This window comes from Propithecus coquereli, unplaced genomic scaffold (assembly GCF_000956105.1).
Source record: "Propithecus coquereli isolate 6110/MARCELLA unplaced genomic scaffold, Pcoq_1.0 Scaffold209, whole genome shotgun sequence".
Lineage (NCBI taxonomy): Eukaryota > Metazoa > Chordata > Mammalia > Primates > Indriidae > Propithecus > Propithecus coquereli.
The window spans coordinates 4,909,243-4,936,990 of NW_012145967.1; the positions used below are offsets into that span (position 1 = coordinate 4,909,243).

The 27,748-nt window shown below is 57.0% G+C and overlaps 1 protein-coding gene across 1 annotated transcript; it reads right to left on the reverse strand.

The window, feature by feature from the left end:
• Nucleotides 1–366: 366 nt before the first annotated feature.
• On the reverse strand, nt 367–27,643 carry B3GAT1 (beta-1,3-glucuronyltransferase 1). Its single transcript, XM_012644287.1, has 7 exons — nt 27,464–27,643; nt 8,225–8,319; nt 7,927–8,073; nt 4,004–4,512; nt 3,054–3,350; nt 2,435–2,535; nt 367–1,186 (listed from the first exon to the last, which is right to left on the reverse strand). Exons 2-6 carry the CDS (start codon nt 8,226–8,228, stop codon nt 2,449–2,451), a joined length of 1,044 nt encoding a protein of 347 aa, XP_012499741.1. The 5' UTR covers nt 8,229–8,319; nt 27,464–27,643; the 3' UTR covers nt 367–1,186; nt 2,435–2,448.
• Nucleotides 27,644–27,748: the final 105 nt, after the last annotated feature.

Genomic DNA, 27,748 nt, shown 5'->3' on the forward strand with positions numbered 1-27,748 from the left:
CGCTGGCTCTGCCTGCTCCCAACTTAGGGAGAAGTGAGATTTTCTTTCCCTTTTTTTGTGTGTAAAATAGAATGATTTCCCAAGCAGTGAATGCTCAGGTCTCCTTTCCCCTCAGTGTCGAACCAATCCCTGCCGCTCTCCCTCAGTCCCTCTGCTAATCCAAGGCCCACTCCTCCTTAGCCCAGGGACAGAAAGGAGTTGGGGAATTGCCCTGGCCTCCCTCCTCTTTCCAGGCTGGAGGAGAACTCCGCTTCCCGTGCCACTAGCCCCGTCCAGCCCTGAGGTCTGTGGTTCTCAAAAGCTGCAGGAGGAGGGCGTCTCTCCTCCCCGGTCCAGTCCAGGCGAGGGGCCCTGCAGCCCAGCTGGGCGGTGAGGAGGCAGTGTGTGGACAGTGGGGTCACATGGTTCTTAGTCCAGGTCAGGCAGCGACCTGTGCTGGCTCTAGGGCCCGCCTCCTTGCCAGTGCTGGAGGAGAAGGCGTGAGGGAAGTGGGGCCAGAGGAAGGGACTCCGCTCCCGCCACAGCCTGAGGTATAGGGGAAGCCTGTTGGCAGGCCCAGGCCCCCCCATGCAGGGCTGGGTGCCTGCTGGGATCAAAGACAGCCTTATGCTCTGTAAACATGAACCAGAGGAGAGCCAGAGAGGTATGTCTGATCTGGGAGCAGCTCTTGGGAAGAGCAGGTGCTGAGGAGGGGAGTGGGGCATTCGTGATGCCCGGGGGCTTCTCTCTGGTCTTCAGAATTGCCTGGCTGGGTGTTCTGTGTGGTCAAGCTGGCCCCGGGAGCAGAGAGCTGGGGAGGGCCACGCTCCACTTGACTGCGGGGTCTTCTCGCCCCCCTCCCAGCCCCACGTCACTCCAGGCAGGCATGGGTGGCGCAGCGACTGCTCGTGCAGCCCTCTCGGTGCAGGGAGTTTCTGGGGAGGTGCGCTGGGGCACGGCTTTGCTGGCAGCTGCACCCCTGCCAGCCCTCAGGTCTCTCGGGCCCTGGTCATGCTGGATGGAGAGAACAGGTCTGGGATTTCTGTGCTTAAATTCTCTGTCCTTTGTCCTGGCAACAGGCTGGGCTCTCTCGCAAGCCCCCAGAATAGAAAGGAGGGTGATGGTGATTCCTTAGTGTCTGCCTTGGAGGGACCATCGCCGTGGGGAGAGGATGGAAGGCCGAGAACAGGGTCAGAGGAGGAGGCTCCTGTGAGGGAGAGGAGGATGAGTGAGGGAGGGGCCGGGGAGGGGGCGGCCGGCCCGGCCAAGCCACTCTATCCTGAGTCTCTAACGGGCCACAAGGCACGGCAGAGCCTGAGCCCCAGAGTCCTCTGTTTAGACCTTTCTGAGGCAGGTGGGGAAGGTTCTTCCAGTGACTCCGTGGGAGCAGGAGGCAGGGGATGGAACAAGGCTCCGTACTGATGCCTTGCACTGATGCCTTCTCTAAGTGGCATGGCCAAGGCGATCTTTTAAGTTCAGGAATACAAATAGGCAGAGTGACACCCTGCGGTCTCCTGTGGTTGCCAGCATGATACAGAGCGTTGCTTAGCTCCAGGGCCAGAGGACAGAGGTCTGTCCCATTGTCTGAGCTCCCACTTGTGTCTGGCATAACCTAGAGTAGGGAGTCAGGAGTAAGAGGTGCTTTTAAGAGGTAGGATAAGATCACAGAAAAGCCCCTCAAAAACCCTGGCTTTGCCAGTCACCCGGCACAATTCACTTGTGCCAATGTGTCACCTTGGAAAAGTCCTTTAGCTTTTCTGAACATCATTTCTTCACCTCTGAAGCCTAGATAGATCCTGTGGTCCGCTTCCTCAGAGGGCTTTAAGAAAGCAAATAAAAGCAGCATCACTTGTACAAGACTTATTAGGTGCCACAGACTGTTCTTGGTGTCCTCAATGACCCACTTTACAGCTGAAGAAACTGAGGCACAGAGAAGTAAAGCACAGTCAAACAGCGAGAGGTGGCAGGCCTGGGAGCTGAAGTGGCTCCCGGCCCGTGTTCTCGCCGTGAGCTGCGTCACTGTGGAGGGCCATGCTCGCTGGCGTGGGGCTGTGAGCTCGGTGTCCTTATCCTGGCCAGCAGCAAAGAGGGCCAAAGGGAAAGTGGCAAATCAGGAGGCTCGACCTGGGCGAGTGGGCCTAAATAGCAGCCCTGCAGTGGTATGGTGTCGCGGCCAGCACGACAGTAACACTGATAAGGCGGGAGGAGGTGTCAGGACAGTGATGCCTTCTGAAGTGGCTGGTGGCAGAGGACCTAGCTGTGTGGGTGAAAGTGGCACCTGTGGACTTTCAGTCGGCACAACAGGAAGGGGGCTTTGGCTACACCTCGTCTACTTTTGCCCACATTTGCCCTGTCCTCCCACAATGAAAGGCCAAGAGGCAAAGCCTCCAGAGATTCATGCTGCAGCGAAACACGGTATCACCCGCCCAGTTCACGGCCCCCTGGCCTCCTGTACCTGCATCCCGAGGCTCAGATCTCCACCGAGGGGTCAGTGAAGCCCTTCTTCCCCTCGTTCACCAGCACCGGCTTCTCCGTCCGTGTGTGCCACACCAAGATCTGTGTGTCCAGGGACACAAAACAAAACGGGGCAGGTCCCTGACCTCGCCCTGCCACCTCCCTGCTCCCTCCCACACCCTGCAAGTATTTCTCCTGCCCCTCCCTCTCTGCCTGTGTTCCACCAAGATTTTGTCAATTGTTCTTTATTTCTACCTACTCCTTGGTCCTGCTGTTTGTACACGTGATGCTTTCAAAATATCTGTTGGGAACAGGAAGTCTGGAGTGACAGAAAATAGACAAGTCTCAGGATTTCCCAAGTGTGTGTGCATGCATGTGTACGTGTGCCCACGTGTGGTGCGTGCATGTGTGTCTAGCAGGGGGGCCTGGAGCACCGCTCATCTGAAGGAGGCTATGACTCCTAATGGCTACTTCTGTTGCCCTCCGTGCCTTCCAGGGGGCGTTTCAGAAAGGCGAGGCTATTGAGAGACCTCTGTTTCTTTCCCCTTTATCTGTCGGGAGGGTCTGGCTCAACACAGAAACGCTTGCATCTCTGTCATCAGTTCTGCAGAGGGTCTTACCTTGGTGCAGTTGGCTGCCTTGGGCTCCAGGTCATTGAGGGTGACAAGTTCTCGAAGGAGGCTGCTTTCCTGGTAGCCTCCCTTCACGCCCCGCAGCTTGAAGTAGGCCTGGCTTCGCTGTAGGATGAGCCGCAGGTTGACCGCGAATCCAGCCATGTCTATTGCAAATGGTCGGTGGGGGTCGAACACTGTCTTCCAGCCGACCACCTTCCCTGCCGCATTCACCCGTGGGGCCTCGTACCGCAGGCCACCGACAAAGGCCACAGGCCACACGGACACCCTTCTGGTGCTGCGCATCTGCAAGTGTGGGATCCAGAGTCAGGACGCCCAGGCCTGCTGAGAGGGAACGACGCCCGTGCCCATGGGAGGTGAAAGCGGTCCACGAACTCCATGGGGATGGGCCATCTGAAGCCATCCACGGCCATGCCGCCCAGCCCTGCCCCCAGGCATCGACCCCGTGATGGGCACCTGCAGAAGAGCCTGCTCTAGGCAAGACCAGACCTCTCAGACCGGAAGATCTTCACCTTCTCAACAAACCCTGCTGCTGTTTTCTCCCTTGCACAAAAAAAAACCTCTGTCTTCCCGGCGAGAGTCTGAAATGACTCCTCCCTCTCCCTCAGACTAACAGGGCCCATAAACCCCAAAGAAGCTCCAACTGTTTCGCCAATGAGGTTTCCGGTAGCCACACCGAATGTTCCTGGCAAAGCCCTCATTCAGACTGGACCATAGCTTAGGAGCGCCAAACACCACCGGTCTCGCCTTTACTGGTGGGGGATGCTGTAACCTGCAGTGACGTCTCTGGTCCCTTTCCCTGGTGCTCTGCGGTCTGCCCTGGTCCCAGCCTGGCAAGTCCCTTCCCGGGTTTCCTCCCGTTATGTGTGTCCCTGCCCCCAGGTCCTCCCCGGGAAGCCCAGCCCGTGCCTCTACTCAAAGCGACAGAGGCCCCACACCTCCTCGAAGAGCTCCAGACTGTAGGTGTTGTCGTCGTCGGCGAAGTACACCACGCCGGGCTGGCTGGAGTTGCGCGGGAAGGTCTCGCGCAGCCAGCGCAGGGCCAGGTTGCGCTGCATGGTGCCCCGCGGGATGCGCGGGTCGCGGGCGTCGCCGCGCAGCTTGTAGTTGCGGGGCGTCTCCACGTGCAGGTGCGTGTAGTTGAGGCCGGTGTCGCGCAGCAGGCGCGCGGTCAGCGGCGTGCGGCGCGGCGCGTCCTCCACTACCAGCCAGTGCAGGTTGGGCACGTGCAGCAGCGTGTTGGCCATGCGCGTCAGCTCGGCCTTCTGCACCGGGCGGCTGTAGGTGGGCGTCACCACGTGGATGGTGGGCAGAGTGTCCGACCATGGCGGGGGCCGCGTGTAGACGTACTCGGTGCGCACCACCTCCACGATGTCGCGGTCAGACATGCAATACTCCCTGGGGTCGGCGCCCAGCGGTGCCTCGCGCCTGGGGTCACTGCCTTCATCTGCAGAGTTGGAAGACGGGCGTGTGGGGACCGGAGCACCCGCCTGACTCTGGCCCGAGATGTAGGGCTCAAAGCCACCCACCCTGTCAAGATCATCTTCTGGCCCCTTTGCGGGAAGGGCTTCAGGCTCCTATCTCCTCCCCAGCCCTGTTAGAGCTAAGGTTGAAATCTGCATCCCTGGAATTCTCATAGGGCTTTGCCTTGTTCTGACGCCAGAGATGACACAGAAATGTCTCTAACTTTTCATACAGAAAAATAACATTTGCAGCCCTGTAGTTATTCGAGTGCAGCTGGCCATATTCCAAGATTGCACTCTCAGTTCTGGAATGTCTCGTGTTTTATATAGCAAAGTACCTGGACAATCTGCAGCACCCTAGGGCCCTCCTCATCTGGCCACAGCTACCACACCGCTCTGCACAGGGCTGGGCTAGCACAGCACAGCAGCACTGCCACACTGCTGCGTAGATGTCACAATGCCCGAGGGCAGTGTTAGTGCTGTTGTGGCCGAAGCACACTGTGGACTTCGAAGGAGCCTGAGAGGCTGGCTTGCCCTAGATTTTCACAAGCCCTTTAGTCAAGTGGGGCCTCTCTCCTCCTGGCCTTATGTAATCAAGTCTGTGAATCTCAGTGCAGAACTTCGTATTTAACTACTGCATTTTATCCCAGTGGGTTTTGCCCACAGTCGTTAAGAAACGTGCAGCTCTAGCAGTCCCATCAAGAGGAGAAGTCAGGGACATTGGTATTCTTGCTTTCAGTGAGTTCCTCCTCTCCTTTCTGTCTGAAGGACTCATGCACCAATGATGGTCTGGCCCCCACTGCCCTACCCCAGTGGAGGGTGGCAATGGTCAGAGCACAGACCTAGACATTTACATGTTTAGGCTCAGACCTGCCCAGTTCTGTCGTTGCTAACTATATGCCTTTGAGCAAGTTGCGTAGCTTCTGGTGCTTTGATTTCAGCAACTGCAGAGCTAATAGTAGCATCTACCTTACCGAGTTATTATGCGGATTAATGAGTTGATACCCATCAAGGGTCAGAGCACTGCTAGGCACAGTTATGATCAATTCATCATGTGTGGAAGGGCAGTGACCAGCCCCACTTCCTCATGGCTTCTGGCAGTTACGAAAGGATGAAATGAGCAAGTCACAAGAAAGAGTAGGAGCATGTTCCCGGGGAGGATGCTCCAGCCACTCTGTTACCTCCCTCTGTCCCGACACTGTCATTAGCAGCATGTGGGTGTGTGGGGTGCTTGTGTGAGGCACCTGCAGGTGAACCCAGAAGGAGACAAGGCTAATGGCATAGCATGACACATGGCAATAGCTGGGAGCCGGTGACCCAGGCCCCAGACAGGATGCTGGGACGGGGAGGGGACCAGCACAAATGCAGCTGATTAAGGGACTATTTGAAGGAGTTTTGAGTCAAACTGTGCAAAGAGAGCAGGGCTGAGGAAAGAGGGGTGGATGCCCAGGATTCTGACTTGGATATAAGGTTTAATTTATCCTGCAGCCAGTAAGGTTTTGGAAACCGAGGCCTGGGGAGGAGATTTAGAATCATTTTGCACAAGCTCTCTTCCACCCAAATCATCCCAAGCACGTGGAACACCTGTGCCCTGGGAAAGTTCCCCACGTAATAGGACTCAGCCTCGGCCTGTGCTCTGCCCTTCCCACTGGCTTCAAGGCTTCTGCAACGTTGAGTCATAATGGCCTCCTGGCGACCCTAACTTCACTTAATGACAGCTTTCATTCGGTCCCTCTTGGCACACTCTGGGGAGACAAAAAGGCAAGTCCCTATCCTTAGGCACTACCATCAGTGCTCAGCAAAACAGCCTGATGTCTTCAAATCTAGAACTCTGCCAAGAATGCAATCGACACGCTGTTATGTCACTTTATACATAGTAGTTCTAACTCCTCTAGAATGATGTAGGATAACAATGATTCTAAACTGATAGGCGTCAAAGAGAGGCATTGGAGTTGGAAGGACGATGTCAGGAGGAGAGGCCCCAAGTGCCCAGCATTGGGCAGTGGGGATGTAGCCATCTTGAGCTTGGCCCTTCCTCATGGAAGCTTCTGGAACTGCTGGGGGTTTGTGGGACCTGACATTGGACAGTGTGGAGCAGCACAGCTTCAGGCTGCCATCTTTGGACACTGCCTGCATCTTGGGGTTACAGGCCTCTGTGGATTCCCAGGTACCACCCCACCTCTCTCGCTGGGATGGGTCTGGGAGCCTTCTCGTACTGTCACTCTCCCTATGATACATGTGACACCATGCACATCACAGGCGGGGAATGCCTGCTTGAAAGTGTTGAATCTGCACATTTGTGGGCTGGGGGCAGGGGCAGAAGACAGCATGAGACCAAAGCCAAAGACTGAGCGGCAGCCAGTTGTGGGGCACATGGAAGGCTGGAGGTACAGGGGGATTCGTGTGAGAGAGACAGCAACCTCAGGACTCAGAGCCAGCGGAAGGTGGCTCTATCCCCAATTCTACTAGTTCTTCTTGGGACTCTTTCTCTTTCCAGCCCAATTTCTACCAGGTAGGACGAGACCAAGGTTTCCTAAGCGGGAAAAGAGGAGCAAACAAGGTTTCCTAAGCGGGAAAAGAGGAGCAAACAATACGCTTTCCTGGAAAGGCTTTAAAATGCAGTATAGGTCAGGAATCCTATCCCACTCCCAACCAGTGTCGAGTGGTCGCATGCCTTGCACATCATGAGATTGGATGCAAAGTTGTGTGTGCGTGTCTCTCTATGTGTGTGCACTAATCATGTTTGTTTTTAAAATTTTTTCTGTATTTTATGATGCTATAACATCTTGGGGCCTTGGGGCCCTGGGGAGGGACTGCCCCCCCTAGGGCTGGCTAATTGCTAGAGACAGTGAACAAGTTGCCTGCAAACACACCTTTCGCTCGCAAATTAACCCATCTGGAGCCCACACCCCACCGCCTTCTTTGTGGACCTCTCACACTCAAGCCAATAAATTACCCTGCCCTAAATCACCCAGTGCCAGGTACCACACAGTTGGAAACCACCCGTGTACCCTAGATCACACCAAAATTATTCAAACTAACTAATTTTGAGCTGCTCAGCTGCTTACTGTGCCTTACTGCTTCCTTCCTGAAAACACCACACCCACGGCTTTGCCCATGCCTGCCTTCCACTCTTCCACCTCCTGATGACCCAGTCTTCCCTGCGTGGCCCCACGTGGCATGGCATGTCCCCTCCTCCTGGGCATCTCTTTAACAGTGCATGTGGCAGCTTCGGCAGACTCCCAAAGGGGCCCGAGACCCCACAAAGGGTAAGATCACGGCCTTGGCGACCCTATGGTTCCTCCCCACTGCTTAGTGAGCAAGAACAAGAACCCCCGCACGTTAGCTGTGGCCACTCTCATTGCCGAAGCCCGGCTGGGGGTGGACGGGTGGCTCACCCTTGTGCACAGCGAGCAGGGGTGCGAGGGTGCTCTGGTGCCACACGGTGATGAGCAGCGTCCAGGGCAGCACGATGAGGACGATCGCAAGGATGTCCCGTCTCTTCGGCATCTCCAAGGCTGGCTGCGCCCACGGCTCCTCATTACCTGAGTGGTGGTAAGGTCAGGAGAGGGGTGGCCACAGGGGCGGTGGCAGCACAGGGGAGAAAAGAACAGGCATGGGCTGGGCTGGCCAGGCATGGAGACAACAGAGGAGCCGAATGTTGGCTAGCAGGTCTTACCAGCGCTCACAACCCACCCATTGCGGAAGCAGGTTTGGAGAGTCCGGCCCGAATGGAGTCTGAGAAGGGGTGGCTGTCCGGGGCGGGGTCAGGAACCCTGGGAGGTGGACACCTGCAAGAGAGAGCAGAAGAGGATAGCCAGAGACCTGGGCGTGGGGATGGACGCCCAGCAGGCTGGCCCTGCTCTAGGACGTGCAGCATCGGGGTTTCATAATAGAGCCTCAACTGTCCGTCCCCAGGCCCTCTTCTGTCTGCCTCCTGGGTGGAATGGTGTCTGTCCTCATGGGCACAGGGACATGGCACAGCTCCATGTATGAGGGTCAGTAGGGTGGAGGGGTCAAAGGCACAGACCTTGGAGACACGTGGCTTCAACTCTTCCACCCACAGGCTTTATGACCTTTGCTCAGTTACATCAACTCTCTGTGCCTCGGTTTTCTCACCTATAAAATGGGGTACTGTGCCTACCTAGCTCACAGGCTGGTCTCTAAATTAAATGAGGTAACACCCACAAAGCCCTCAAACGTTAGCTGTATGCTGTCCAAATATTTGGACCCACATGGTTTTCTTCAAAGCCTGGATAAAGGGGCAGGAATTCAGGGGTTTTCTGAGGACAGAGGGAAGACGTGTGAAGGATGGGACCGGGGAAGAAACGCCGTGAATGCCTTCCTTCCCCAGTGTCAACAGGAGATTCTCCCGAAGCACAGCTCTGTGTAGGATGGGGCACCAGGGACTGGGCCAGGCCAGGCCCCCGCAAGCAGGAGATGCGGTCCCCGTGGGGGCTACCACATCCTGGGGAGATGGCTCTCAAAAATGAAAGCAGCGCCCCCAGCTGAAAAGGGGGAGAAGTTTCCTCTCAGTCCTGAAGAGGATCCACTGGCAGTGTCCCCTTGGGGACCTGTTCTGTCATGTGACAAGGACAATCGGTGCAGAGACCTAGAGAACACCTTGGAAACTGTCACATCTTTTCCTTTCTTTTCACCTCTGTGCTGAGTGCTGTGCAAGATGCAGCTGGGGGTAGAGGGGACGGAGGACAGGCCTGGCCAGTCCTTGGTGAGCCCACGGCCCCCAGGGCCCAGCACTGTGGAGGGACACATCCTCGGAGGCCCCGTTCGCTGCCTGCTCCAGCCCCAGCTAGCCTGTGCTCGCCATCTCTGGCTGAGTCCAGAGCCATGGCTGGGGAGGACTTTTGTCCCCCGGTTTTGGAAAGAGCGTGCTTTCCTCTCCTTGTTGGGTCCTATCTCCAGGTGGTTCTGATGCCCTGGGGAGGCCCACTGAGGAGCACCGTGGTCTCCTGGGGTGGCCAGCATCCCCCAGCCCAGCCCTTACCACCGAAGGCCCACTCTGTGCCCAGAGTCTCCTGCCCTCATTCTCTGGGGAATTGAAGCACCACTGGGGTTTAATGTCACAGGCAGGGACCAATGGTGGGGACATGTAGGAGGGAGCCCTCACTTTGTCCCTGTGTGTACTGTGTCCCCTCCAAACTCCTCCTCGTTGGTCCAGCAAGTGACAGAGCCTAGCATATCTCGCCAGGATGCCGGCTGGATCTCACGTGAGAAGTGGAGTGACCTCATGCCACATGCCCCAGATCTAGCCCCTGTCCCCCCACGCCCAGGCCACCCACAGAGCTGCACAGGGCTCTGCATCAAGGCCGAGTTTTGGATGGCGTGATCTTAGACCTCATCTGATGAAGGATGGGGAGGCTGGGCCTGGCCAGGGCTGCAGAAATGCCTGGGAAGAGTTCTGTGTTCTCAGAGACCCCTGCAGGAGCTTTCTTGGATCCCTGGCTTTGGTGAAGGTTCTAATTCTGGGAAGAAGAAAGCCCAGGAGAGAAGGCGAGCGCCATGCCAGCTCAGTCCACCCAGGCAAGCCCGCGTGCTGAACACGTTCCTGCTGGGCAACCTCTTTGTCCTGCCCCACCCTGGGCACCTGCCCCATCTCCCATTTGTCCTCGTGAGCTGTGGTTAACAGCAAACTGTCCTGCAACGCTCGCAATGCGAAGACGGTGCTGGACACGTCACATACCTGCCCCGTGCAGCGCTCACAACACCCCTGTGCAGCAGGCGCTACCGTGATCCCTGTTTTACAGCTCGACTCACCGAGGCCAGAGAGGGTGAGGAACTTGCCTGAGGAGCCAGAATGAAATCGAAGCCACATACACTGTCATCAGGAGTGTGGGATGTGAGGTCCCTGGCCCCCAACCCCTAGAACCTGGGCCAGGTGCAGGTGGCCAGGGGACACACGCAGGCCAAATGCCTTCTCTGGCCTGGACTGGCACCACTTCAGAGCCACCCTCCTCTGCGACAGCTGCCTCCACTGCAGGGTCCCAGCACCTGCCTGGGGGCTGGAGCAGGAAGGAGGGGCAGGAAGGAAAACCGGAAGGACAGAGGCGCGGGAGCAAGGGCACCATAGGGAGCGTTCTGATCCCATCCAGTCTTTTTGGTCAAAACATCCATGAGAGGAAAGGGAGGGGGAAAGAGGGAGAAAAGCTCTAAAAATAAACTTAGCAATAAACCCAGTTGTGCATTAATTACTCTGGAAGCCATTATGGCTTGAAAACCCCATAACTTTAATGGAGGCTATTATAAGCATAGTAGCAAAATCGAGGAGCTAATTACCAGGCGGTTATTAAGCAGAACACAGAGCGCCCCCAGCCCTGGGGGGAGCCAGCTGGCCAGCAGGGTGCGGGGCGTGGGAAACGGTGCCTGGCCTGGGGGGCCTGGGGCGGGTGGGGGACTGCACACACCCCCATCTGCAGCTGAGTCTGAGATGGGCTGCGAGCGTGACCAGTGTCGGTGCCTCTCCAGAGCCTGCGTCTGCCTTGGGGAGCGGCTTGGCCACACCTGCGGGAGCCCAGGAGACAAGAACCCGGGGGCAAGGGTGGGGGAGAACCGGGTGCTGGAGGAAGACAGGGTGGGTGGGAAGGGCGCTTCTCGGTGAAACAGGAAGCGGTGTGTGCAGCTGTGAATGAGCCGGGCCCAGGACTGCTGTGGTCACGACTGCCGCCCTGACACTTGGCACTCGGGTCTGTGACTGACCCCCGTCTCTGGCATCTCTCCCGCAGCAATGTGGACACGAGGAGGCCCCCCACCCCGTGCTCTCAGAGCCTCCGGTGGACAGAGACAGGCTGCACTGCAGGTGGGACGTGTGCAGCCCCACGGAGAGTGTTCACTGCACGGGTTGCAGAAGCCGGGTCAGCGTGCAGAGGTCAAAGGGCTGCAGCCTGGCCTTGTCCTGGTCCTCATCTTTGAAGTGTGGAGGTCAGGCTGGAAGAGCGCTAATGAATTTCAGTTCTGCAACTGTAGCAGCTCGAGGTTAAGACAGTCAGGGCTCTGTGAGGATGAAGAAATGTCCGAGCTGAGAGAAGTGGGGCTCAGGTGACATCAAGGACCAGAGGCACGGCAAGAGCGCCAGCACCACACTGCCCATGGGATGGAGCTGTGACTAGGGGTCAAGAAGCCCATGGAGATTGGCCTTGTCTGGGAAGACCTCTCTGCAAGAATTTGTCTGCGGGTTTTAGGGTGTCATGGGCTGTGAATGAGATCAGGTGCCTGGGACTCGGACGGAAGGCTCTGACCAGCCCAGGCTGGGGCGGAGCACGGCTGGAGTGGCCGGGCCTGGGAAAGCCAGGCATGTGCGAGGTTCCTTCAAGGCTGGCCGATTCTAAACGCACGGACAGGCTTTCTGCTGAGCCTGCGGGTGTTCAAACGAAAGCCTCATCAATGCCCAAGGCCCTGAAGAGGGGGCTTATTTAATTTCAGTCCACGAATATTAATCGAGCATTTGTGGCGGGCGAGGCACTGTGTTAGGTTCCCAGCAATGGGGGAGATGAAGCTCTCCCAGCCCGGAGGGAGGAGGGGCTTACACAGCCCCCTCCAGGCAGGTGATGTGAGCTGAGCACAAAATGTGTCTGAGATTGTGTGCGCACGTGTGTGACAGAGATTGGTTGCAAACAAGCTCAGGAACCACCCAAGCCACTCCTCTCTGGAGGATAATAAAAGCCTTTTTACCCAGTAAGACTGGGAACAGTGGTTAATTGATTAGTCAAAAAAGTCCATTAAGGTGAAGAATCTTTCAAAATGATACATACACACGACACACATTTCAACTGAAGTAACTTTTGAAGAGCCAGTTGTTCAATAGATGATGTCTCCCCACGATTGCACGGTACACGCTAATTTTTCCAAAATCCAACTCCCCACTGCTGGCTGGCTCTCTGCGGCGGCCCCTTATCGACGCAGGGCCAGGGAGGTCAGCGCTGGCCTTCTGACATTGGCCTCACATAGTGCACCACCTGCGAGCTCCAGTTTTGATTTCTTTAGAGTGATTTGAGAACCGAAGGGCATCTGGTGAGCAATCTGATGAGTGCAGCACCCTTTAGAATTCTTACGACTTTTCCCTGCCAATCTGCACCTAATCCAGAGAACTTTTTTCCAGATTCATCTTATGAAATTTTCAAAGAAACAACTTATTTCAACACACTGTTTCAGCAGTTTGCATACGATTCCATGACGATGTTAGCAAGCTGGCCGGGAGCAGACGCCGCTGACTCTGGGGGAGCAGGGCCCAGTGGTACGGGCAGAGGGGTGCCCAGCATCACACAGGCCCTGGTCAGTGCTCCCGACCCGACGTAGCACATCAGGCAATCTGCTGAGTGGATCGAGGACAGGCTGGCTAAGAAAGCTTCTGCTGTTCATACCCGGGAGCCTGAATGCCCCAAAGAGGGAGGCACAGACTTTGTCCCACAGATCCGCAAGAGCCCCTAATGGGATCAAGGGATTAGTATGGATTCTGCAGGCGCTGCTCAAAGCCCAGTGCCAGAGCTCATCAGCTCCCAGTCGGGTCAATCCATACCTCATTAACTTAGCCCCGGCCCTCCAGCCCGGCACTGCTGCCTCCCAGGCCCACCGCAGCCTTGCGGGGGGGCAGGACACAGGCATGGAGCTCGTGCACACACTGACCCCCGGAACACACGGAGTGTCCAGGGAGCCGCTCTGCTCAGGCTTCCTAATCCTCTTCCTCTGCCCTTGCCTCCGCTCCCCAACAAGGCGGGGGGGCCCTACAGCAGATTCCACTCTGAGTCCTACATTGAACCAGTAAGATGCCCTTTCCTATACAGCCCGGTCCTCTGATCTCCGCAGCAGCCCCGTGACGCAGGCAGGGAGGTCTCATCCCCACTTTGCATGTGAGGACACTGAGGCTCAGACAGGCTGTGTGATCGGCCCAGCGTCACAGCATCAGATGCCGGCAGAGCCACCCAAACTCAGGCCTTGGACCCTGGATCCAGCATGCCTCCCATGCCCACACCGCTGCCCCCTGCAGACCTAGCCTTGCCTCCCAGCCATCCTGGCCCACCCTTGGGCTCACCCACTGGGCACTTCTGGCCCAGGGCCAGAGCTCCCCGGCCTTCCTGGGTACCCTCTGTACTGCCTACCTTGTTGGTCAGGCCATGTGCCCCCAGAAAGGGGCTCCCTGTACCCTGCTGTCATGGTGCAGCATGGAGCAGGAGAGGAAGGCGAGGCCCAGCGTGTGCAGATCCTGCCTCAAGCCTGGCCACTGCTGGCTCACACTTGTGGGTACTTTTGATAGGAAGGGCGGCGTGGATTCCAGATCTTGCACTAACTTGTTCCTTTCTAATTGGGAAAACCAAGCCAAGGACTCAGGAAGAAGAATTATTAATTCAGTTCACACTTGGCATAAGGAATACTTTAATGCTGCAGTCCCCAACCCCTGGGCTGCAGACCAGTACTGGTCCATGGCCTGTTAGGAACTGGGCCACATAGCCCGAGGTGAGCAGTGAGTGAGTGAAGCTTCATCTTTATCTACAGCCACTCCTCATCACTTGCATCACCACCTGAACTCCACCTCCTGTCAGATCAGCAGTGGCATCAGATCCTCATGGGAGCACCAACCTTACTGTAAACTGTGCATGCAAGGAATCTAGGTTGCAGCCTCCTTGTGAGAATCTAACACCTGATGATCCGAGGTGGAGCTGAGGCGGTGATGCTAGTGCTGGGGAGCGGCTGCAAATACAGATCATCATTAGCAGAGAGGTCTGACTGCACAATAAATGTAATGTGCTTGAATCATCCCAAAACCATCCCCCCAGCCCCTCCCTCGTCCATGGAAAAACTGTCTTCCATGAAACTGGTCCCTGGTGCCAAAGAGGTTGGGGACGTCTGCTTTAACACTTTGGTTTGCCTCCAGCATCAAAATGTAATTCATCAATTTTTTTTTTTTTTTAGGTAATTCCTTTGTTTTTCTTTTCGTTTTTCAGAAATAGCCCTTGATTTAGTTTAGTACTCTGTAAGCAACAGTCCATTCTGGTTCACTGCAGGAATTTGAACAGAATAGGATATTGGCCCCAGCTGGTTTCTCAGATGTTCCCTAAATTATGCAGCTGCTGGTCTCCAGGCAGAAGTTCATCCACCCACCCCGGAACCCCCAAGCAGGAGGTCCTGAGAGCGAGAATCAGGTGCTTCATTGTGGGGACACCACGTGTCGCTGCTGTCTGCTGGGGCAGGCTCAGGTGGGGCACGAGTGCACACGGGACCCACTGTGTGGCTCTTCAGGAACAAGGAGAGCCGGGGAGGGAGTGGCAGCCAGGCAGGCGGCTAGTCGGAGAACACAGACCTTAGGGTGTGCTGTGGGCAGTTGGACAATGGCTGGCCGGGCTTGTGGAGGACCCCAAGGGAGAAGCCACCCTGTGGCAGGTTATGATGGGTGCTGCCCCATGGCTGAGCAGAGGAAGGCACTAAGCAAGAGTGCTTGCCACTGAAAGGACAGTGGTGGAACAGCCACGCCCACTTGGCCCCTTTCTACATGGCGGGGACCTACTGAGGGTCATGCCTCTCTGTGGGGCTTGCGAGACTGGGGAGCAGTCCTTGCAAAGAGCCCCGCAGCCCAGCCTGGGGCCAGGAGAGAGGTTTGGTCTTGGAAGTCGCTGCCTCACCCACCTCCTCTGCCCTCCTTCCTTGCTATCTTTCCATCTGTGCCCTGGGCCCATTCCAAACACCAGGCCAGGTTTCCGAAGGGAACATCACTACTCACAGGACAAGTGTGTTCATTTTCTATTGCTTTCTAACAAATTGCCACATACTTAGCTGCTTAGAATAGCACTTATTTGCCCTCTGCAGTTCCTAGGGGGCAGGAGTCCAGGGTCTCACAAGGCTGCACAGAATTGGCTGGGCTGCGTTCTCATCCAGGGGGTTGACTGGAGAGACCCAAGCTCACTCGGGCTGCTGGCAGAATCTGTTGCCCTGCAGGGCTGAGAGCCGCGGCTTCTTGCTGCCTGTTGGTTGGGGGTTGCCTCAGCTCCTGTGGGCTGCTTGCAGAGCCTTGCCACATGCCTTTCTCCAACAGGGCCACTTGCTTCATCAAGCCAGCAAGGAGGGAATCTAAAGCCAGTCTGCTAACAGACAGAGGCTCACATAGCACCACATCATCGTGTGAGTGATGGCCCATGGCTTTTGTCACATTCTGTTGGTTGGAGGCTAGTCATGGTGCCATGCACACCCCAGGGAAGGTTACACAAAGACATGGACACTGGGTGTCAGGGACTGTGGGGGGCACCTGAGAGTCTGTCCCCCACACCAAGGCAGGTGGGCCACATCTGGCTCTCAGCTCTTCAGCCCCTGCCTAGTTCCAGGATCCTGAGGGTGACCGTGGGGCCCAGCCAAAGTCACAGCCTCCTGCCACCTCCCTCTGCCCCTTTATTCTCCTGTTCCGGAAGAGCATGCTGGGCCCCAGGGTCCTACAGCTTCACACACTCTGCTAGCCTCTCCTCTGCTGTGTGACTTTGGCAAGGTAACCTCTCTGGGCCTTGGCTTTTCCATCTGTAAAATGGGAATACAAATAGTGCTTTCCCCACTAGCTTGTTAGGATAATTAGGAAAAAATCAGTGTCAACTCTCTGGCACAGAGAAGCTGCTGTAATGGTCAATCTCACAGCCTGGGGACCTGGGATGGGTCTGCTTGGCCTTGTTTCCCCCGACTGCTTCCAGCTGAAGCCCCAGCTGCTGAAAGCCACAGCCCCTGACAGCCCTGAATCACCTTGAAAGCAGAGGCAGTGAGAAAGAGAGGGCTGGGATAGTCAGAGGGACAGCTCTTCCCTTTGATTTCTCTTGGCCTCAGTTTCCCCATCTCCAGCATGGAGCTTCTATGTCCCTTTTGTTGTCTGGCATGTCCCATCATGACCTTAAAGATAACACATCTAAGAGCCAACCAGCATCTTTCTTCCCAGAGCAGTCCCCACCCAAGCCTCCTTTCTGTCACTGTCTCAGCGGCCAACACGGACCTTGGGCTCTGCCTGCTCCCTTCTCCCTGTGTCAGCAGGGCCTCAGCTCCTTTGGTGGCTGCCCCAGGCCCAGGCTCCATCCTGAGACACTGGTCAAGGTCAGATCTCTGCCTGCAATGGTTCCTCATGTGATCTCTCTGGCGCCTGCCTTCCCTCCTCGATTCAGAATCCACTATTGCCACGGCCACCACACTGACTCGTTCATGCTCAGAATCCTTCTGTTCCTCTGCTGACTGCGACGCAGCCGGGCATCCAGGGCTCGCTACCCTCTGCCACATCCCCCGCCCTGCATCCCCTCCTGTTTCCCTGTCACCCTCTGCACGCCAGTCTCTGCCTTCCATGTTCCAGCACGGCTCCCTTCTCCTCACCTTGCAGAGAGGGGCCTGCCATGGCCCGAGCCAGGGAGTAATGCCTCATTCCCACCCGGAGCCAGGGGCGGGGCCAGACCCAGGGAGAGAGGTTTTTAAGTTGAGTCGAGATGCCCCAAGAGCCAGCCAGGCCTGGCCCACGCAGTCAGGCTTCCACATCACTTCCTTCCAGCTGTCAACCTGCTTCCTCGCTGTGGCTTCTGAGCGCCCCCTGCTCCTCCGCGCCACGCCTCAGCCATGCGCTGGCATGTGTGGGAGCGTGTACCCGGGCCCGAGTGGCTGTCACGGGGCCAGGTCTGTGGAAGTCAGAGCATCAGTTGGGTCACTGTGCCCCACTCCCTCTCATCACCACCCTCTTGGAGCTGGTAGTTTGGAGGATGTCGTCTGGCAAAGAGATGCAGGCACCTGTTCCCCCAGCCTCCCGGATGTGCTGTTTGGAATTTGACTCAGGAAAACGGCTGGGGTTGAGTGTTCCATTCTGACTATTCATCGAGGCCATCCTGGCAAACCACAGAGCCCCCCCACCTGCCCACCGCCGGGTGACTTCACAGGGAAGCTGGCTCGCTTCTGGACACACATGTGCACGCACGTGTGCTCAAGGCCAGCACCCCACCAAATGAGCGCACGTGTGTTCGTGGGTGCGTGTATGCATGCCCTCCACTGGGTTTGGGTTATTGCTCCTGAGCCCTGCGGGCAAATCCCGTGACTGGGTCCCTGTTCAAATAAAAGATTATCTCACGTGCCCTTGGCGCCCAGCAGCCTCCAGTCCTGGAATATCGATGGGATGACGCAAGAGGCCAACGCACTGTCTCTGCAGAGCTGAGCTTGCGGGGGGCAGCCACTCCTCAAAACTCCTGGGAACACACTGGCTCACACTCAACGACGTGTGGCTTCCAAAATGATTTCACACTGGCTATCTCATTCATGATTAAACCCTTGTTCTTGTGTTACAGATGAGGAAACTGAGGCACGAGGGGGTAGAGTGAGTGTCCCAGGTGTCCTTGGTCCACTCAGAAAGCAGCACAGCCACACCCCTGTGCTCCTCTGGGCAGCGGTGGCCACACAGGGGCCCTGGCAGTGCTCTGTCCCACCTCTCTGGGCCGAGGGATGCTGCCGTCCCCCTCCTGGGCCACTCTCCTGCCCCTGGGCTTTTGCTAGTGGGGTGAGGCCAGTGCGGCAGGAGAGGGCTCAGCAAATTCTGCTACCAGACCAGCGGCAGGGGTGGGTGGGGCAAGACACAGAAGCTGCTGCTGTCAACTCAACAGCGCAGCAAGGGTGGCCTGACCCCTCCCTCTGCCAGGCTGCTCAGCAGTGGCAGAGAACAGTCTAGAACCCAGAAAGACTCTGATATGCCCAGAATTATCGACTCTGGAAGCCGGGAGGGACATGGCCCTCGCCTCACCTGACGCTGTCTACAGAGGAGGCCCAGCGAGGCTGAGCGACAGCCCAAGGCTGTGCTGCCGGGTGCTGAGCCCTGGTGATGAGGGTGTCTCATGGTCGGCTGGGTGAGGGTGTCCATCTGCAGCGCGGAACCTGGCACAGTTCCTGGTGACTGACTCGGCACCCACTGGATCCTGGCAAGGCCTGGGGACCAGAACCAAGCGGGCCAGGTAACCAGGTGGGTCTGGCCCTGGAACTGAGCGTCTGAGGCATGCGTGGGCCGAGACAGCTGTGCAGGCCTCTCACAGTGTGCGCAAGACTGGGATGCCTTGGAGGGAGGGCGCGAACAGACAGTGACAGTCTGTCCCTGAAGTACTATTCTTCCCACTTTCACATTTTGCCAGCTCGCTCTCTGCCTCAGTTTCCCTCGGTGCTGACATCTGTGTGGTTCTGGTGAGGTGAGCTTTGTGCCTCTTGGCATTGCCTCTCCCCACCCCTGCCCAGGCCCGAGCATTCGAGGTGCCCACACCGCGACATGTCCAGCCCTGTAACCGCCGTGTGCTTGCGAGATTTCCCATTTGACCCCCAGCCCTGGGACATGCGCTCCTTTGGGAGGCACCAGGCCTTACTCACTTCTGCATTCCCACCCCAGGGCCCAGAGCCTACCACAAAGCAGAAGCTTGGCCAATATCTCTGTGATTCAGTTTCCTCACCTGTAACTCTTACAGGGGTATTTGGGGGTCAAATGAGGGAGCCTGTGGAAAACATCTAGCACAGGGCCTGGTACAGAGTTAGCACTATGAATGTTAGATCGACTACAATAGGGTGATTATAACCACCACCACCAACACGTTTTAAAATTCAGTTGAATCCAAGTGCCTGGGAGAGAAGGGGCAGAGGGAGGGGTTGCTTTGGCTTCTCCCTGGTGGGTCAGCACCCACGGGCATCGGGCAGCTTTTCTAGCAGATCCCTCCTTCCCCAGGACGAAGCAGTGCGGGGGCTTGGACTCCCTGGAAAGCAGGCATGCCGGCATGCGTGACATGTATGACAGACAGGGCGGCCTGGGAGGGCAGACAGACCGCATGTGGGAAGCCTGGTGCTCTGCCCCTCGCAGGCCTGGCACAGTCTACAAAGCACTGGCACCTGTACTTTCCTGCTGCAGCCTCAGGGAAGCTCCCTTAAGTGGGCGCTGCTTCTGTCACCCTGGGAAACTGAGGCTTAGAACTGAAAGGCCGTGCTACTGTTGGACAGCGGGGCTGCCCTGGTGCTCAGACACTGACGGTTGTTGCTTCCCTCCGCAACCCACGCACAGGTTGGTCCTGTGTCCCTGCCAAGCAAGGATCGGGGATTCTAGAAGGTCACATGTCCCCTTTTGTCTTCTCTTGCTTCCAGAGCTGTCAGAGCAGCTAGGGTCCAGCTGTCGTCAGCTAGGGTCCAAGGCCAGCTTGCACCGGGCACTGCCACTTCCTGCCTCTTCTCCCCTGCATGCCGTCTCGGGCCCTTGGAAAACTTAACTCTCACCACCTCCCACCTCTGAGGCTCCCCGCCTCCCTCTGTTCTGCCTGCCTGCCCCTAAGGTCCTTCCCCTGGGGCGCCAGCCAGCCAACCCCACCACCCGGACAAGAAACAGTTAACACAATGAGTTGGAGGGGCTTGGGTGGGAGAGCACAGCCTGAGAACGCCTGAGAGCCGGGTCGGGCAGCGTGTGTCCCCCAGCACAGCAGCTGTGGATGTGATGAATGCAGGGTCCCTAAATCTCAGTCCCTCCGAAGGTAGATTATGCTGACACTATCTATATGTTTCCCAGGGCCGTTTATTATGCAGTGAGCAGCAGGGTGGCTACGGATCACCGATCGATCGCCCAGATGGAGCCGGAACATCACAAAGGCTCATGCTTAAGGCACGCTTGCCACATACCTGGGGGCTCTCCAGGGTCTCCTGCCCCCAGGCAGATTTCTCTCTCAGGGCCCCTGAAAGGCAGCGGGGCAGGGCTTGGGATGCAGGCATTCCCTCCTGGGTCTATATGGCTGCCTGGGAAGCGTGTTCTCTCCCTCAAGGTCCCTCGGCCTGCTGGGGACCAGGCCAGGGACTCTCACTCTGGGGCTTCACCCGCGGGACTGAGGATGCTCAGGCAGCAGTGGACAGAGGAAGGTGGCACCCAGAGGCCCGACTGAACACCCTATGAGGAGGCGCCTTCCTTCTCTGCTCCTGCACCCACTGAGCTCAGACATGCTCTGGGTGGAAGGGCAGGGGGAGAACACTCAGCGCGTTCTGCGCCACGGCCCGGCACCAAAGAACCTGTCGACTGCACGAATGAACGGGTAAAGACAATGTGGTACACACCTGCAGTGGAATATTACTCAGCCTGACAAAGGACGGAAATTCAGCTGGATGAACCTAGAGGACACTATGCTAAGGGAGAGAAGCCACTCACAAAAAGACAGACACTGCAGGATTCCATTTACACGAGGCATCTAGAATAGCCAAGTTCACAGAGGCAGGAAGCAGAACGCTGGCTTCCCGGGCCTGGGATGAGGGCAAAGTGGGAGGTGTTTAAAGGGCGCAGAGTTTCCGGCTGGCAAGATGACAAAGTTCTGGAGATCTGTCTCACAACAATGCGAACACCCTTACCACTTCTCAACTGTACACTTAGAAACGGGCAAGATGTTACATTTTATGTTATGTGTTTTTTACCGCAGTAAAAAAGAGCCCGCCGTTCACGGAGAAGGGCAGGTTAGGTGCTGTCCATGAGACACAGGGCCCGCCGCTGGAGGAGGGCTCAGCCGGCTTTCCCTGCTGTGGGGGGCTGGGTTGGCGCCTGTGTGTGGTCACAGGTGGCTGCCGCGTGCACCCTCCGGGGGCTGTCATTTGGAGTGACAGCGACGGGGCATGCTGGGGGAAGCCCCCCGCAGACGTTCCAGGGGTGCCGCTGGGAGGAGCATGTGCCCCTCGCGCACGGCAGCCCGCAGCCGGCTCCCCCGTCAGGCCTGGGAGCGGCGAGGCGGAGAGCGGCTGGGACGCTTGTTCCGAGAGGGAGATTTATATGTGGGAGAAGAAGTTAATATCGACAAGTGATGAGTTAGGAGAGCAATACTTCAGCTTAAGTTCAGAAACTCTCTGACGGAGAAAGAAAATAACATGCCCAGAGGCTGTACGTCAACCCAAGCAGGCTGGCGGAGCGAGGCCCTGCCACGATGGTCAGTCCTGGTGTGGGCGCCGGCTGGCGGGTCCCTTGGCCTCTGTGCGCCCAGCGCCCCCCTCAAGCCCCAATGCAACAAGGTCTGTGGATGAAAAGAAGGCCAGGGAGGGAGAGGTGGAGAACGGATGGGAGCAGCGGGGAGGGGCGCAGGGAACGGAACATACGCCCACAGCCCCTGGACATCGCTAGTGGGGCTGAGTTATTCCATTAACCGTGCAGGGGCACAGCTCTGACACCTCTGGGAATCGGGACTTATCTTCAACGGTGTCAGAACAGTGGGGATGGGGATGTGGCTGAGGGTGGTCCCTGGATTCCTCAGGCTTGCAAATGCACCTCCGAGGGGGTCCCCATTCAGCTGTGGGGACCCAGAGGGCTTCAGGTGTGGGCTAAGTAGGAGCCGGGCAGCCTCAGAACCCAAGTCTTAAGCCACTCAGGGCCGCTGACAGCTCACCCCGCCTAGTTATTTCCAGGCCGACCTTATTCCTTTGGTCCGAGTGTGCATGGACACAGGATAGCAGGCTAATGATTCACTGATTTAATTCAAGTTTGTATGTATGTTTAATTCATCGCCTGTGGCCTCAAGGCTCTGACCTTCCCAAGGGCCCTGTCAGAGACAGTTTAGGTTGGTCGTCCTGGGCCCAGCTGTCTGAGAGAGAAGAGAGAAGGCTTGTCCCCTCCTGGGTGAAGGCCCCTGCCCAGGGGAGGCGGCTCCTGCTGGTCCCGCACACCTCTGTCTGCCAAGAGGACAGGCGACCAGCAGAGAGGGGCTGGGGAGCTGGGTCATAGTCCAGGATGGGCACTGAATCGCTGTGCGGCCTCAGACAAGAGTGGGCTGCCCGGGCCTCTGTTCCCCCAACTATGAAGAGAAGGGTGTCGCCCAGAGTCACAGAATCCTACTTCGGGGAGAAGCCTCGCAGGCCAGATAGTCTGGGGTGTCCGTCGCTGGTCTGTGGCTACTGATGGCAAATTCCTGCTCCTGGGACAGTCCCCTCTCCCCTTCCGCCCCGGCAGCCTGACAGGCCCCTCGCTTTTGCCTCTCACTCCTGGGCGCTTTTCGGAGAGCTTCTGGAGGTAAGTGGTGTGATTTCCCCAGTGAGGTCCAGGACCCTCCTGTCTCAGATGAGGAAACCGAGCCGCACGGAGTCTGCCACATGCAGCTGCATCTGGGTCTCCGGTTGGCTTAGTCAGCTGACCCCGGGGTCCTGCAGGCCCAGGGCCTCCTCCCCCTGCTTCCCTCCGCTGAGCCCGGGGCACAGCCTCCTGGCTTTCTGCCTCTAGACCAGGAAGGGCGAGCCCAGGCCCCTCACTTCCCTCCTGTCATCCTTGCTCTGCACCACGCTGGCCATGGCTGGCGGTGCCTCTTTTGCTGTTTTTATTTTGAACGCGTGAGGGCTTAGCAGGTGCTTTTTGGTGAGAGTGGTCCCAATAAAACAGAATTTGTTACTCCCACCTCCAAAGACCGCCAGCCCCTCCTCAGCTGGCAGCATTCATGCACAAAGGAGGATACATTCCTCATCTTATTCTATCTCACAGTTACTATCTGGCCACATTCCCGTCACAGGTGAGGAAACTGAGGCTCAGGAAGGGTCAGAAAGGTAAGCAAGGTCATGTGCTGATCGATGAGTGTTAAAGAGAATTGCTAAATGAAGATTTTGATTTTCAAATAAAAAATAAAGAAGCACTTACTATTGCACGCTCGGAGTGATTAGCATGATTAACTGTAATGACTCATTTCCTCCTCACAAACATCCCATTATTACCCTCATTTTAGAAATGGGAAATCTGAGGCACAGAGAGGTTAAGTAATGTCCCAGGGCCACACAGCTAGGAAGCAGCAGAGCCAGGATCTGAGTCCAGCCAGTCTGGCTCCCGTGGCCCTGCACTTAGCCACCCTGCCAAACCATCTGTGCAGAGTCAGGTCTACAACAGCTCTATCCACCAGAACTTTCTGTGCTGCTGGGAATGTTCTGTGCCTGTTCTGTCCAAGATGGTAGGCACTAGCCACGTGTGGCTGAGGAACACTCGAGATGTGGCTGGTGTGACTGAGGAGCTGCTGAGGGTGGGGAGGCAAGCAGCCCCCCACACCCAGGGTGGGCCTCTGGTTTCTGAACAACGGCCACATGAACAGCCAGAATCTTGAGCGTAGACAGAAAGTCCTGGCATCACAGGCCAGGCTGCCCACCTGCCCTAGAAAGAAGGGAGCAAGATGGGGAGAGGTGAAGGAGCGGACCCTGCCCCGCGGAGCCAGCCAGGGAGGACAGGCAGAGCCAGGTCCCCCACTCACAATCCCCACAGCCCGCCTCCGTATCTCTGCTCTCTCTCCTCCCGCATCCCTCGCCCCTCTCCCGCGTGTGAGCAGATAACCGCTTCACATTCCCCATGCAGAAGAAGAGAGAGATCCTGCCTATGGCTCTGAACACTGAGCCGTGGAACCCACGGCCCCGTGGGCAAGGTTAGTCCTCAGATCCGGTCGATGCCTGATCCAGACTTACACTCTCCACTTTTGGGCTTATCGGTGGCAAAGCCTTAATCCCCACCAGGCACTTGGCGCGGAGGCTGCCTCCTGCCCTGCTGTCAGCTGGTGTGTGCGCAGGGAGCGCAGACTCATTTTAATATTGGCTGGATCTAAACCTCATTAGAAAAGTAAATTTGCTGTAGCTGCAAAAAAAAAAAAAAAAAAAAAAAAAAGCAACCCACACAACCCTTCCAAAGCTAAATAGAAAACATTAATTTTGGATTATTTGATTATTTGATGTTATCTGATGCTTTATGCTTCCGGCACCTAGTGCACGGCCTGGAACACAGTAGGTGCTCAGTCAGAGCTGGTGCCAGAGAGCTGAATTTTGAGTGATCCCTGACTACCCTGTCTCCTTTCAGCACGGATTCCAAGAGGTCACGGATTTGAAGTTTTTGTAAGTTTCATGAATTTTTTTAGACAACCAATTGCTGATAAATTGGAGCAATTACATTTAACAATAATTTGACATGAAAATATTATTGTTGTTTGCCAAGGACAATATCAGAAACACTGAAGGGTGCTAATGAGGGGTGCTCTGGGTTCTCTGGGCCCAGCCCAGGCCTGGAGGTGCGGTGAATCAGACAGGTGAGGGCAGGAGGTGGGACAGACTGCAGCGATCCCAATGGGATTGGCTCTAGGGCTGGCTTGGCCAGAGAATTGCCACTCCAAATTCTAGAGCCATCTAGAAGAAGGAGGGGAAGGGTGCATAAAATAAATAAATTAAATTAAAATTCATCTAGCATTTCCTCTAAAAACTGTCTGGTGAGATAAGCGTTCCCCAATTTATAGACCTTCAGGAAACCAGGGCTCAGAGGACTCAGTTTTTCCCAAAGTCCACTAGGCTGGTCGTAGATGGAGCCAAGATGGGACCCCAGACAGTCTGGCTGAGGACCTGGCCATCTGCCCCACTTCCATGTCCCCTTGCTGGTGTTCTGTAGGGTCCCCAAAGGTCTTGCCTGGTGACATGCGGAAAGGGTATCTAAAGGAGGATTCTCTTCTTCCTTCTCCCCAAATGCCAGGTTTCCCCAGACCCCAAACCCTTACCCACTGCACTGCACTCCAGGCCCAGGAGGGAGGGGAGGGACAGGGGCCAGAGAGAGAGAGAGCCCTCAGCACTGGAAGACGGTTGAGGGCAAGGGGTGCCCTGAAGGTCCCTGCACAGTCTCGATGCTCCTGACCTCGCAGCCTGTCCCCTCTTGCCTTTGGGCCTCCCTCTGAAGGCCCCCACATTCATCAGAGCTATGGGAGAGAGTCTTCCTCAGTAGAATGTCCACCTGTTCCACCGAGGGGCCTCCCGCAGGGGCAGACGACCGCCAAAGTGGGAAGTGCATATTGGGGGTGGTTGGAAGTAGGGCCCCTGGCCTGCCCCAAATCACTGCTCTGCATGCCCTGACTGCTGCCCGTGTGTCTCCCCCGTCATCTGCCTTTGTCTCTTGTCTCACTCTGCCTCCTCCTCTGCTGTCTCAGGCTCTCTCAGATGCCTTCTCCTCCTGAGTCCCTGTCTCTCCTGCCCTCCAGTTCTCAGCAGAGAGGCATGCTCAGGCATCCCTTCCAGCTGCACTGGGCCACCATGCTCATCTCCCCAGAGCCTGGGCTCCTGGTCAGTGTATCTTCCTTCACATCCCACACTTGCAAAGCTCCCGGCCTGCCTCATCACCCTGTGTGACAAAACCAGGGAAAGTACAGGTGACTGGGTCCCCTCACCCCCAAGAAACAACTCTGAGAAAACCCAGCTATCTCCAGAAGCCCAAACAAGGAACTGGGCTAGCCCCAAGGCATCTTCCTCTGAAGCCTTCGGTCTCTGCCCTGGGCTCCAATCTTGTTTCTGAAGCTGTTCCCCGCACCCATGGCCCAGTTATTTACCTGCCCCATGCTTCAGGGGGAACAGTGAGTACCTGCTCACCCAGAAACATATGTGCACATATTCAACCCAGCACATGTGAGCTCCTAGCATGCCTGAACCTGGAGTGATTCTCGAGCACCTAAGGATCAGATACAGAAATAGGAGAAGCAGCCACTGGCTCCAGTGCTGAATGGGGCACAAATACATTAACTGTCCCTGTTCTGTTAGCCTTAGCAAGCATTTTTACTTCCGTCAAAAGGGGCAGTGGGAAAATGTCATGCAGTTCCAGAATCTTTGGGGATGATGGGCATAGTCTAGGCAGAGTGGGAAGTCTCCTTGATGGACTCATGGGGAACGGTCCTCCTTCCATGGGCGTGAGACTTGGTCCAGTAAGGCCAATAATGGTAATCAACTAAGCAGGTTCTGGGAGGAAACATCTCAGTCTCTATAGTGGATATTGGCAGAGGTAGGGGGATAGAAGGCACAGAAGACAAGTCTTAGAAAACCCTAGAACAACCGCCCTGTGCAGCTGCATGGCCCAGCAACCCTAGTAACTTAGGAAGCTGTGTGCTTCCCATTGCCACATGAACACAGTAGTTTCACGGTGCTATGCACTAGCACATCACAGCCCATCACTTTAAACAGTGCATGCCACACAACCCTAGCTCAGGGTCCCACTGGGTACCCCACCCACACTGTTACTCATGCAGACAGAGCACACCCCACAAGCACGGGGCTAGCAACTGCCAGCAAAAGGCCCCCTTCAGAGTCTGCAATAGAAATGTCTGGAGTCCCTGAGCTCCAGCTTCTACAAGAAGCCATCCAGCTGGTGCATGCCTGACACCAGGCCTGACCAGAGGGCAGGGAGGGGAAGGGAGGATGTCAAGACCCCCCTGTGTGTGTAAGGGAGGGGGAGGCTGTCGGTCTCTTAGCTGCTTGATAGGAGGTTTTCACCCCCTTTCCCTGGCACTGTGGGATCCGGTGGCTTCCTTCTTTCTTCGTTCCTGCCTCCACTCTCAGCTTCCTTTTTTAAAGTTGTATGTTCTGACTTCTGACTTCGGAGGGATCAGGACCTCAGGCCTGAGCCCAGAGGCAGCCTGGAGGGTGGTGAACTGGTCATGCCTCCTTCCTCCTCGCTACAATGAAGGTCCCACGGACCCTTTGCAGCCCTTGCCACCTCTGGGCCCCTCTGCCTGCCCCCAGAGCTGGGGTTTTCTGAAGAGAGTTAACTTGGCAGTGCCCAGGAGCTGCAGGTCGGATGGCGATGACTGTTGGGGGACAGGGGGCAGCGTAGGGGTGCAGGGCACCAGGAACCACCTGCTGAGGTGGCCAGGGACCACCAGCTAAAAGCCCAGGCCAATTATTAGAAACTGCTAAGAACCAGCTCTTCCCTTAACCCCGTCCGAGGAGGGCAGGCAGTGCCCAGGTTTTGTTCCGCAGCCCCTGGGAGGCAGCGCCCCCAGCCCGCCTCCGTTTTCGGCCCCCTTTCCAGCTGCCCCCACTGCGCGCACAGCACACACACACACACACACACACACACACACACACCACGCGCGCGCCCGAGAGGACATGGCGTGGGTACTGATGGGGACGCATAAAGGGGCTCTGTGCGCGGCGCGGCGCCCGCGGGGGGCGCGGGGCGCGGGGAGCACTGACCTGCGGCAACGAGTCCGGATAGTCCCAGGCGCGGTCCATCGCGGGCGGCGGCCCCTACGCCCCGGCCCCGGCGCCCCCAGGCTGCAGTCCTGGGCCGCGCGCGCCTCCCTCCCCGGGTGCTCTTGGGCTCCGGGCCCCCGGGGGCCACTTCATAGCCGCGGGGTCCGCGCGCCCGCCCGCCCGCCCGCAGCCCCGCCCGGCCCCGCCGCCCGGCCCGGCTCCTTCTGGGCGCAGCGAGGCGGCGGCCAAAGCCTGGGAGCGCGCGGGAGGGCGCAAGCGGGGAGG

Bases quoted from the DNA above. Each gene is read 5' to 3' on its own strand.
- B3GAT1 (XM_012644287.1), bottom strand. The intron at 4,513-7,926 runs GTGAGCCACCCG...CCAACTCTGCAG, and splicing joins CCTGCTCGCTGTGCACAAGG to ATGAAGGCAGTGACCCCAGG. The intron at 2,536-3,053 runs GTAAGACCCTCT...CTGGACACACAG, and splicing joins AGGCAGCCAACTGCACCAAG to ATCTTGGTGTGGCACACACG.